Here is a 12,837-nt window from a genome sequence, read left to right on the forward strand (position 1 = left end):
AGTGAGAAAATATGATTTAAGAGTCTGTCATCTAAATTCTTTAGTGCCTCCCTAAAAATGTTCTTTTTATTAAAGCATATTAATTAGGAAGGTCACAGGAATAATCAACTATAGTAGACAAATAGTGAATCCAGGATTTAGGATCCTAAGTCTTATCAATTTCTCCAGCTATAATACTTAGGGATGCAGCCAACCCTTAATGCACACACACAGGTAAACCTCTGCTTGTCTTTTAGGCATTTCAAATTCATTAAGTCCAAAAAAGAAATAATTATCTACCTCCACCATACCTCACCACTACTCTGCATGCCCACTCTCATCCATCTCCTAATAAAACTGTTTCTCCTCTGATTTCCTGTTGAATCTACAAATAAACCACTATACATTCAGGTCATAAGGTCTAAAATGTAGGAATCTTTGATGCTTCCCTATTCATCTTACCTTTCACATCGAACTATACAATAAACTCTAAATTTTAGGCTGATTTACCTCCTAAAATATCTTTCAAATCCTTTCATGTCTTAGAACCCCCACTGTCACTGTCCTAATTCAAGCTGCCATTATCTTTTATCTGGATGACCACAAAATTTTGCTAACATCTTCATGCCTCCAATCTTATCTTATTTCAATCCATTTTCAATTCAACAATCAGAAGGAATTTTTCTAAACTACAAATTATGACATTTTTCTATTCAGACAGTAAAGAATCTATCTGCAATGCCGGGAGAACTGGGTCCAATCTCTGGGTTGGGAAGATGCCCTGGAGGAGGAGGGCATGGCAACACACTCCAGTATTCTTACCTAGAGAATCCCCAAGAACAGAGGAGCTACGGTTCATGGGGTCGCAAAGAGTTGGAAGGACTGAGCAATTAAGTAAGGCAAAAAGCTTCAGCGGCTATAAAATCCAAACTTCCTACCATGGATAATAAAACTCAGTCTCTACCTGCCTCTCTGGATTTCTCTCTCTCCGAAGAATTCCTTAAAGATGTGGCCATACTGAATTTTTTTCAATTACCTTAACACACACTGCTCTATCTTATTTCCAGGTCTTTCTACATACTCTGTCCTTTGACCTGAAATACTTTTCCTTATCCTTAACCAGACTTCTACACATCCTGTGACACTCACCATCGACATCACTTCATCCAAGACACCTTCCTGACCCTTCCACTAGATCCCCCTACTAAATGCTCTTAAAGCATCCTGCATATCTCCAGTGACATGTTTTATACCATGCTATAGTTACTAATCTACAAGCTGGATCCTCTTCCTCCACAAAGACAAGGTTTATATCCTGTCAGCCCAGGGTTCACACACAGTCAGTACAGTATGTGTGACATACTTGGCAAATATTTGTCAAGTAAATGACAGAGATTTTATCACAGTCTTGCTATCAATGTCAATATCATAATTTAGACATAAGCATAATCCCAAATGATCTTCAGTGCCACGACAGTACTTTAAAAAATGAAAACTAGGTAAAATTCTTTGTTGCTCTCTAGGACGCTTTCTGAACCCCTGCCCTACCACTTTTTGTTTCTTTTTTCCTCCAGGCCAGACACTAAGTACACTTACATTGTATCCTGGACGTCTAAGGTCTCCTAAACCAACTAGATTTGACTTTCATTTTCTAACTTTCTTTTCCCTTCTTCCTCTGCTATTTAAGTTACTACTTCTGAAATTAGATTTTCCAATTAAACTAATGCAAAACGTGATATGAGTGGAATCTCAATCTTCTCACAGGCACTTTTAAAAAATTTAACAGTTTATTATTCAACTTAGAGTACTATGTGTTCATTAAATAAATTTAGTTCATCTGACAGATATAATCACTATTAACATTTAGATATATTTCCTTCCTATTTCCTTCACATTTTTTTTTAGTCAGTCGGCTGTTTCACTAGATACTAAAATATAAGCACTGTCCACATTATCAAAAGCTTTTTAAAAAAGCAACTACAATATGGCTTAATTAGGAAGATATATCATGTTTTATATAATTATTGCCCTGGGGGCATTTTCACAGCGAATCTGGCTTACCCAGACCTCTCTTTAATAAAAACAGGTATAAGGATATTTTTTTCAGCAGGAAGCTACCACGTTCCATTTCAACTCTAGCTACTTCTACTATCATCATCACCACATGTCATTCAGAGCAATCTGCCATCTTTAGTATGCAAACAACAACAATTTACGAAATAAAGGATGTACCACATCTAACTCTGCTTTAACTTTTTAATAAGGATGTGTCAGAAAGAGACAGACAGACAGACACAAACACTCAGGGAGAAAGGAAAGAGAGGGGAGGAAAGCAGGAAAGGAAGGGTAAGGAGGAGAAAAAAGAATTAGAAATTATGGATGGCACAGCAAAATTAAACATTTGAGACCCTGACTTACTGCTAGAGCATAAAAATTGTATCTGTGTAAGGACTATTATTCATCTTTCTATTAATTAACACCCCAACTCCTTTTAAGAATACCTTAGAATCACAGTATTTCTTACCAGCGCCAATACATTTAGAAATTCTCGTGTGTCGAAATGCAGCAAAGTCCGAATATAGGGATAGATTTCTTCTTCAGGGGGAGCTTCTGTTGAATGCAGGCGAATTAGAAATTCAAAAACCTGCAAGTTGAAAAAAAAAAGAAAGTTGATTCTTTTCTCACAAAGTATCTTGCTGAAGCAATGATTCTCATTTGTATAAAATAAAACCAGGTTGAATTTAGTTTAAATTGCCACTGGGTTATAACTTCACTAACCTCTCAGCTATAATTACTGGCTCCAATGATGGTGTGCAGGTTCTCTCCTGTCACAGCAGATAGCTCCGGACCCATGTGCAACCCTCAATTACAATTTGTCTTTACTGCATTTTAAGAGAGTAAAAATGCTATGAAAATGTACCAACCTGGTTTTTAACCAAGGGAACAAGATCTTCAGGGATGTCACCCAGCGGATAGGCACGACCTGCTAGACAACAGCTAGAAGAGAAGAAATTGAGCGGATTTGGTGACTCTTAATGGGTTAACTTCCTGGGAACACACTGTTCTCAAACCCAAGATACTAGTCTGATGTTTAAGCAGGCTCAGCTCTTGTCAGTTAGGTCAGGTCCAAATTCAGATTGAGATGATAACCAGTTCAGAAAACATGGGTAACAGAAGGTGGTGGTGAAATAACACATCCTGTGACTGAGTAATGATTTTCGTTTCTTTTTATTTTTCCTAAGAAAAACCCAAGCTGCACTAAATGAACAAGAAGGAATAAGGACAGATTACCTAAAAGTCTCAGACCCAACATCTGGAAAGAATCTGACAGCATCATTATACTGTTAACAGGTAAAAGCCTCAGGTTCGCAGAGACTTTTAAATCCAGTGGTTTTAAGAATGGTGAATAAAGATGAGAAATGAGCTAGGCTAAAAAATATTTGTAATCGGACAAGCCTTTGGGGAGAATTAGAATCTCATGAGAAATTAACTATACGGTTTTACCTCTAAACCAGACCTTCCTAATGGCTAATGACTAGCTCTGGGGGCTGAGTTATAAACTGTCTTCTGAATATGTCCTTATTTTGGTGGCAGCGGGTGGGGATGAGTAAATTTTAAACTTCTTTGACGTAGTCATCAATTTTGAATGTTACAGACAACTGGATACCAGCATATTCTAAAAAGTTTAAAGTGCAGATGATAAAGAGCAAGGCAAATGCTACATATGTTCTTCTATACTAAAGAATCGAGGTAACAAATGTGAAAGAGGTCTCAAAGTTAATAATTCTGATGCATACAGAAGCTAAAATGATGTGCCAGCAGGTTCTGCCACCTTCCTGCCTACGTGCCAGCCACTTATTTATGTAAAAGCTCTATTAGGACACAATTCTGAGCTTGCATAGTCTATCAGAACTCAGATCCAGGAATAAACAGATAAACATTTCTGCTTACTTGAGTCACTAACTTTGTTCATGATGCAAACTAATTTCTTGCCCTTATACATAAAATATGGACAAAAACATATCCCATAGTCTTGGTAGTAAAAGTAAAATACTCTGTATCAAGATTTCTCAACCTCTGCCCTACTGATATTTCGGTATTCTTTGCTGTGGGCACTATCCTGTTCACTGCAGAATGCTAAGCAGCATCCCTGGCCTCTATGCACTAAATGCCAGTGGCATCTCTCCCGACCCCAGCTGTGACAAAGCAAAATGTCTTTAGACATTGCAAATACATGGCAGAGGAGAGCAAGGGTGGGGGACAGAATTACTGATTGTTCAGAAGCACGACTATACATGAAAGAATGCTGAAAAATGAAAGCACTATACAGATTAAGAGATGACAGTACCTCTGAGAATATAGGAGACGTTTTTTAAAAGAAGCATACACACATAAATAAATAAAAAATCTCTTACCTAATATATACAAGCAGCTTGTTGCCCATAACAACTTGCTCATCTAAAATAGAAAAGCATCTTTAGCAATTCTCTCTCAAAAGCTTTTCAGAAGTATAATCTTTATGTGGAAACAACTAACAACAACAACAACAAAACTTTGGCATTTAAGGTGCTCTAGGTTTACTCCCAAACAATAGAAAAGTGAGATAAGACCACTTTAATTAATACTTTTTTTTTTTTTTTTAGAATTTCTAATAGATTCTTTTCACAGACACAAAATCAGTCAGTCATTCAAGGGTACACATACAATAAAAGGTGTAAACCTTGTATAGGGATCTATGTATTGTTGGCGTAACTAATAGCTTGGGCCAAGAAAAGTGTTGAACAGGCAATGATTTGACAGATTAACTAATTAATATTAAGGTATAATTATAATGCCTTCTCATTTGTAACATGGACTCTTACTACCTACAATATTCTAGGCTAGAAAGGTCATTGTTCACAAATGTTTAAGAAACTGAAGACTAAACACTCTTTATGACCTTTTGTATCCTAAAGTTATGTCTAAGATGTAACATTCTGTCATCTGGTAGTATAAATTTATTTCTTGGTTAAAAGAAACTGGAAACATAATTAGACCAAGTTTTAGGCCAAAAGATCAAAGTTAACAAAGAATAGTATAACAGCATCAAGAAGGGGTGAAGTGATCAGCAATCCTTATGGCTGGTAGGAATTTACGGTTGGTAATACTGATGAACTGAAATTTTTGACAAGAATACTGGAATAATGCAAGCAAGTGTACATATCTTAATCGATAATCCTTTATAAAGACTCCAAGTCTGTGTTGTTGTACATGCAAATAAACCTGAATTGCTCAAAATTACATGAATAATTACATTCTGCTTCAATTCCAAACATTTTTTCCAATCAATAAACTTTTACTTTTGTAGAGAAGTTTTAATCATGTTACAGCAAAATTGAGATGGAGGTATAGAGATTTCTTGTATATCCCTCATTCCTACACCACACAACCTCCACCACTACCAACACCCTGCACCAGTGAGACCTTGTCATCAATGAGCAAACATTAGCGTATCATTACCGCCTAAGTCCACAGTTTACAATAAGGCTCACTTTTGCTGCTGTACACTCTATAGTGTGTCATTCGCTCAGTTGTGTTCAACTCTTTGCGACCCCATGGTCTGCCCATGGAATTCTCCAGGCAAGAATACTGGAGTGGATTGCCCATTCCCTTCTCCATGCGACCTTCCTGACTCAGGGAACGAATCTGGGTCTCCTGCATTGCAGGCAGATTCTTTACCATCTGAGCTACCAGGGAAGCCCTGTACACTCTATGGGTTTTGACAAATGTATACTAACATATATCCACCATTATAATATCACAGAAGAGTTTCACTGCCCTAAAAATCCTCTACTCTACCTATTTGTCCCTCCATTCCCTTTAACCCCTAACAAATGCTGATTCTTTTATTGTCTCCATAGTTTTGCCTTTTGCATCATGTCATATAATTGGAATCCTAAGTCGTCGCCTTTTCAGACTGGCTTCTTTCACTCAGTAATGCATTTAATTTTCCCCCACATCTTTTCATGGCTTGATAGCTCATTTATTTTTGGTACTTAACGATATTTCATTGTATGGATGTACAAAGTTTATTCACTCATTTACCTACTAAAGAACATCTTGGTTGCTTCCAAGTTTAGGCAGTTATGAAGAGAGCTACTATCCACATTTGTTGTGACACCTTTGTGGAGATAGATTTTCAACTCCTTTGGGTAAAGGAGTGCAGTTGCTGGATCATACAGTAAAAGCATGTTTAGTTTTATAAGCAATTGCCAAATTGTCTTCCACAGTGGCAATACCATTTTGCATTTCCACCAGCAATAAATCAGAGTTTCTATTGCTCCACATCCTAGCCAGCATTTGGTGGTGTTGGTGTTTCAGATTTCAGCCATTCTAATGGGGGTGTGTGCTGGCATCCCATTGCTGTTTTAATCTGTAATTCCCTAACGGTGCTGAACATCTTTCAATGTTTACTTGCCATCTGCGTATCTTCTTTGAGATGTCTGTTCAAGTCTTTGTTCATTGTTTAATTGCGTTGTTCATTGTTTAATTGCATTATTCATTTTCTTATTGTCAAGTTTTAAGAGTTATTTATATATTTTGGATAAGAGTCTTTTGCAAATATTTTCTCCCAGTCTGGATTACATTCTCATTCTCCTGATGTTGTCATTTGCAGAGCAGAAGTTTTTACTTTTAAAGAAGCACAGCTTATCAATTACTTCTTTCATGGATAATAATCTTTCTTTCATGGATAGTGCTGTATCTAAAAATTCATTACCATGACTACAGTCAACTAAATTACTGTCTGTGTTGTCTTCTAGATATTTTACAGTTTTGCATTTTCCAATTACGTCTATGGTCCACTGTGAGTTAATTTTTGTGAAAGGTGTAAAGTCTGTGTCTAGATTCACTAGATTCACATTTGTTCCTTGGAAGAAAAGCTATGACCAACCTAGATAGCATATTAAAAAGCTGTCACTTTGCAGGTGGATATGCAGTTTTTCCACCACCATTTGTCGAAAAGACTATCTTTACACCAAAAGCTTCTGCAAAGATCAGTCAACTATGCTTAGAGAGTCTATTTCTGAGCTATTTTGTTCTACCGATCTATTTTTTTATTCTTTTGCCAACACCACATTGTCTTGATTATAGTGAAACTAAAGTTGCTCAGGCGTGTCCGACTCTTTGCGACACCATGGACTATAGCCTATCAGGCTTCTGGATCCATGGGATTTTCCAGGCAAGAGTACTGGAGTGGGTTGCCATTTCCTTCTCCAGTGGATCTTCCTGACCCAGGGATCAAACCTGGGTCTCCTGCACTGCAGGTAGACACTTTACCCTCTGAGCTAGGTTAACATTAAATCTGAAAGTTAGGTAGTGTCAGTCCTCCAACTTTGTTCTTCTCTCTCAATACTGTTTTAACTATCCTGAGTCTTTTGCTTCTCCATATACATTTCAGAATAAGACTATTAATATCCAAAAAATAACTTGCTGGGATTTTGATTGGGATTGCACTGAACCTATAGATCAGTCTGGTACAAAATGACATCATGACAGTATTGAGTCTTCCTATCTATGAACACAGAATATCTCTCCATTTATTGAGTTCCTTGATATCTTTCATCAGTTTTGTAGTTGTCCTCATTTAGATCTTGTACATACTTTGTCAGATTTATACATAAAGGTACTAATATAAATGGTATTTATACCATGAAATACAATGAAATTAAAAAGACTCTTGCTCCTTGAAAGAAAAGTTATGACCAACCTAGACAGCATATTAAAAAGCAGAGATATTACTTTGTCAACAAAGGTCCGTCTAGTCAAAGCTATGGTTTTTCCAGTAGTCATGTATGGATGAGAGAGTTGGACTATAAAGAAAGCTGAGTGCTGAAGAATTGATGCTTTTGAACTGTGGTGCTGGAGAAGATTCTTGAGTGTCCCTTGGACTGCAAGGAGATCCAACCAGTCCATCCTAAAGGAAATCAGTCCTGAATATTGACTGGAAGGACTGATGCTGAAGCTCCAATACCCTGGCCACCAGATGCGAAGAACTGACTCAGTGGAAAACACCCGGATGCTGGGAAAGGTTGAAGGCAGGAGGAGAAGGGGACAACAGAAGATGAGATGGCTGGATGGCATCACCAACTTGATGGACATGAATCTGAGCAAGCTCTGGGAGTTAGTGATGGACAGGGAAGCCTGGCTTGCTGCAGCCCATGGGGAGGCAAAGAGTCTGACACGACTGAGTGACTGAACTGAATGGATAAATGGCAGTGTGCTTTTATTTTCGAATCCCACTTGTTCACAGAAGGTATATAGTAAAGTGACTGCCTTTTGTATATTAACTTTGTATCTGCAAACTTGCAACAATTGCTAATCAGTTCCAGGAGTTTTGGGGTCAATTCTTTCCAACTTTCTACATAAATGATCATGTTACCTGTAAACAGTTTTATTTCTTCCTTCCCAATCCATATACCTTTTATTTCCTTTTCTTATCTTTTTGCACTAGCTAAGACTTTCAGTATGATGTTGAAAAGCAGTGGTAAGAAAAGGACATCCTTGCCTTGCTCCTCACCACTAAGTGTCTCACCAATAAATATGACATTAGCTGTAGGTATTTTGTAGATGTTCTTTATCAAGTTCCACAAGTTTTTCTCTATTCCTAATTTGCTGAGAGTTTTTATCATGAATAGAAGTGGAACTTTGTTAAATGCTTTTTCAGCATCTACTGATATGATCATGTGATTTTTCTTCTCTCATTCTTGACTTTCAAATATTGAAGCAGCCTTGCACACCTGGGATAAACCTCACTTGGCTGTGGTGTATAATTCTTTTTATAACTTGACAGATTCAATTTGCTAATATTTTGTTGAGAATTTTTGTTTTTATATTCATGAGATACTGGTCTATAAGTTTTATTTCCTTACAATGTTTTGGTTTTGGTATCAGGCATCATAGAAAAAGCTAGATAATATTCCCTGAGTTCCGTCTTCTGAGAGATTGTAGACAATTGGTATAGTTTCTCCCTTAAATTTAAGTTTAGCAAAATTCATCAGTGAAACACACTGGACCTAGTGTTTTCTGTTTTAGAAGGTTATTAATTACTGGCTCAATTTCTTTAATAGGTATAGGCTTATTCAGATTATCTATTTCTTCTTGTGTGAGTTTATCTTTCAAAAAATTGGCCTGTTTCATTAGGGTTATCAAACTTATGAGCATAGAATTATCCATAATACTCTTTTATTATTACTCTTCTAATGCCCATAGGATCTGGACAACTATCCCTTCTTCCATTTCTGACATTAGTAATTTTGTGTCTTTTCTCCTTCTTATCCAAGCTAGCCTGGCTAGAGGCTCAGATTTTATTGATCTTTTCAAAGAAAAAGCTTTTGGTTTTCACCAACACCACCCCCCCCCCACATAAACAATTTTCTCAACTGATTTCTTATTTTCAGTTTTATTAATTTCTCTTCTAATTTTCATTACTTTTGCTCACTTTGATCTAATTTGTTCTTTTTCTAAATTCCTAAGGTAGAAGATTAAGAGTATTGATTTTAGATTTTTCTTCTTCTCTAATATATGCATTCAGTGTTGTAAATTTCTCTTGAAGCTCTGCATTAGCTGCATCTCACAAATCTTTTAAGTATTTTATTTCAAAATACTGTTAAATTTCTCTTGAGATTTCTCCTTTGTCCATGTATTATTTAGAAGTGTGTTGTTTAATCTCCAAGTATTTGGAGACTTCCCAGCTTTCTTTCTGGAGAAGGAAATGGCAACCCACTCTAGTACTCTTGCCTAGAAAATCCAATGGACAGAGGAGCCTGGTAGGCTGCAGTCCATGGGGTCGCTAAGAAACGGACATGGCTGAGCGACTTCACTTTCACTTTTCACTTTCATGCATTGGACAAGGAAATGGCACCCCACTCCAGTGTTCTTGCCTGGAGACTCCCAGGGACAGGGGAGCCTGGTGGGCTGCCATCTCTGGGATCATGCAGAGTCAGGCACAACTGAAGTGACTTAGCAGCAGCAGCAGCTTTCTTTCTCTTAGTATTTTCTAGTTTAATTCCATTATGGTCTGAGAGTAGGATTTATATGATTTCTATTCTTTTAAATTTGTTGTGCTTTATGAACCAGAACATGGAGTTTTTTATATTCTGCTTTCATTTTTGCTACATATATACATGAAAGGTAATATTCAAGTTTGTTTCAAAAGGATTAGTTTCAGGGCTACTGAAAAGGGACTAAGAATAAAGAGGGATTAAGACTCTACCAAATGATCTTCCCTGTTCCTGTCCTTACAGAAAGAAAAAACTACAAAACCTAGACATGATATGAAAAGCTACCTGAAGATACTGAAAAGGGAACAGAAGTAGTAGACAAATCTGGTGGGAAGTTCACATTCTCTGGGAACAGGACAGACTGGCACCCACACAGTAACTGCACACAGAGGCTGAAACAGAAGGAAAACTAATCTTTCTGGGAGAAGGGACCAGAAAAGTGAAGGAAACCATGAATGCGGAGGAGACTAGTGAAATCTCAAAATAGAAAGAGTCGAAGAGGGGATCTTCAAACTACCTACCCATATTAGTGACTGATCACTAAGCTGCTATATATGAACAACAGTCAGAGCAGCTCATCCAGAAAGAAAAAGTCAGAACCAAGACGAGAGTTCACCCCTGAAGGTCCTAGAGTAGTTGGTTTCAGTGTGGAGTTCGTGTGCTCAGAGGAGAGGAGACAGGGACGTGCACAAGTAAATTACCATCACTGGAGGTTTGCAGTCTGAGACCAAGTGCAGTCTGTGTGCCAAGCATAGTAGCAGCTGGGGGCTCACGTGGGAAAACCAGCAATCTTTCTGGTTGGGGAGCTCAAGAAGTTAGGTGATGTGAACAGTCAACAGACTGGCAGAATCTTATAAAAAAGCAAGCCAGAAAGAGGATCTTCAAACTTGATTACCTTCATTATTGACTGACCCTTAAACCACACAGATGGAACAGAATCAAAGCAAACCAGTTAAGGACAAAGGACCTTTTGAGAAGGGACTGGAGCCACAACAGAAACAAGAGTTTGCAATTCAAGCCCAGCCAAGAAAATTACCTGATAAAACAATGAGAAAAAATTATTGGTGGAAAAAATAACAGAATCCAGAATCTCCATAATGTAACATTCAAATATTCAGGATACAATCTAAAATATTTCATCATATTTCATGTGATGAAACAAGAAAATACAACATATTATGTTTTTCTTAAGGGAAAAGAAAATCAAGTCCAAATCTGAAATGAACAAAATGTTAGAACTGATAAGAATTTTAAATCAACTATTATATTTATCCTCAATGAAACAAAACAAAATATGTTTCATCACATGAAAATCTGAACAGATAAATGAGATGCTGGAGAGAAACAGAAGCAATAAAAAAGAACCTAATGAAAATTACACAACTATAAAATATGATCACGGAAGATAAATACTCACAATGGATTTAACAGCTGAGTTGACATGAAAGAGAGTGAATCTGAAGGAAGAACAGAAACCATCCAAGGACAAGGACAGAGAAGAAAAAGGCCAAACCCAACAAAAACAAAAGCCAGAGGGACTGACCTATAAGATGATGGAGGAAGAACCTCCAATAATCTGCTCCTCCATGAAACCAAAGAGAACACTGGCAGATATGATCAAAATCAACTTTTCCAGAACTCTCGAAATTACTTAAGGCTTCCAATAATCCTAGGAATGTTTAATTCAAGGAAAATGCCTGAATGTCAGTAAGAACAGTGAGCTTCACAGTGGTTTAACATTACCTAGTCCCACTCGCTTTTTCCCAGCTTCACCGTAGCTTTGAAACCAACAGTCTTGCAACTGTGGGAGCTGTGAAAACCAGCACCCATGCAACCATTCAAGGGGGCAAAATGGGTTTGGAGTGCCCTGAAAGCCCATCCCTTAGAGAACTATCACTGTTTAACCTATTTGGCAACTCACTTAAAAGCTGCATTCTAGGGCTTATCTTTTTCTGTCCTGACTCAGAGCTTACTCAAAGCAAACAGCACTATCCTCAAGGGATATTTAACTTTACAGGTATCAGAGGTAGTGCACCAGAAGGAACTGATTAAAGACCCACCAGAAAATTTAAAAGGAAAAACTGGAGAATGGAGGTCTTCAGGGGCTTTTAAATTTTCAAAATATTTCTGGAACTCTAGAAGGACATGAACATGTACAGGTAAAGGGCTGTGGACACATGGAGGAAAGACCTGAAAAGACTTTGAGGATCTGCACAAGCAGGAAGTAAACGCTAATAAGGCAGAATTGTAAAGTGTCTACTGCAGCATCAGAACTCCAAAATAGAATAAAAGCTGACAGACCTAAAATAAGAAATAGATATTTCAACAATAACATTTAGATACCTCAATACTCATTTTTCAATAATGGATAGAACAATTAGAGGAAGATGAACAGGAAATAGAAGTGTTGAACAAAACTATAAGCCAACTAAGTCTAACAGACATCTATGGAACAATCTACTCAACAACAAAACACATTCATTATTTTCAAGTGCACTTGGGATATTCTCCAGAATAGGCCATATATTAGGCTATAAGTTTCAATAAATGAAAAAAACAGAAACCATACAAAGTATGTTCTCTCAGTACAATGGAAAAAAGTGAGAAATCAGTATCAGAAGGAAATGTGAAAAATTCAAAAATATGTGGAAATTAAACAACATACTTCTAAATAACCAATATCTCAAGGCAAATTATTGGAGAAGGAAATGGCAACCCACTCCAGTGTTCTTGCCTGGAGAATCGCAGGGACAGGGGAGCCTGGTGGGCTGCCGTCTATGGGGTCGCACAGAGTTGAACACGACTGAAGTGACTTAGC

The 12,837-nt window shown here is 37.4% G+C and overlaps 1 protein-coding gene across 3 annotated transcripts in view; it reads right to left on the reverse strand.

Annotated features, from left to right (window-relative positions):
- VPS8 (VPS8, CORVET complex subunit) overlaps positions 1 to 12,837 on the reverse strand; it is a 297,839-nt gene that overhangs the window by 170,291 nt on the left and 114,711 nt on the right. For all 3 annotated transcript variants that reach the window (XM_018047043.1, XM_018047049.1, XM_005675177.3), the window contains 3 exons: positions 4,395 to 4,437; positions 2,904 to 2,976; positions 2,504 to 2,623 (listed from right to left, as the gene is read on the reverse strand). In XM_018047043.1, the coding sequence (XP_017902532.1) occupies positions 2,504 to 2,623; positions 2,904 to 2,976; positions 4,395 to 4,437 (236 nt within the window). The remainder of the gene's footprint in view (positions 1 to 2,503; positions 2,624 to 2,903; positions 2,977 to 4,394; positions 4,438 to 12,837) is intronic.

Source organism: Capra hircus, chromosome 1 (genome assembly GCF_001704415.2).
Source record: "Capra hircus breed San Clemente chromosome 1, ASM170441v1, whole genome shotgun sequence".
Taxonomy (NCBI): Eukaryota; Metazoa; Chordata; class Mammalia; order Artiodactyla; family Bovidae; genus Capra; species Capra hircus.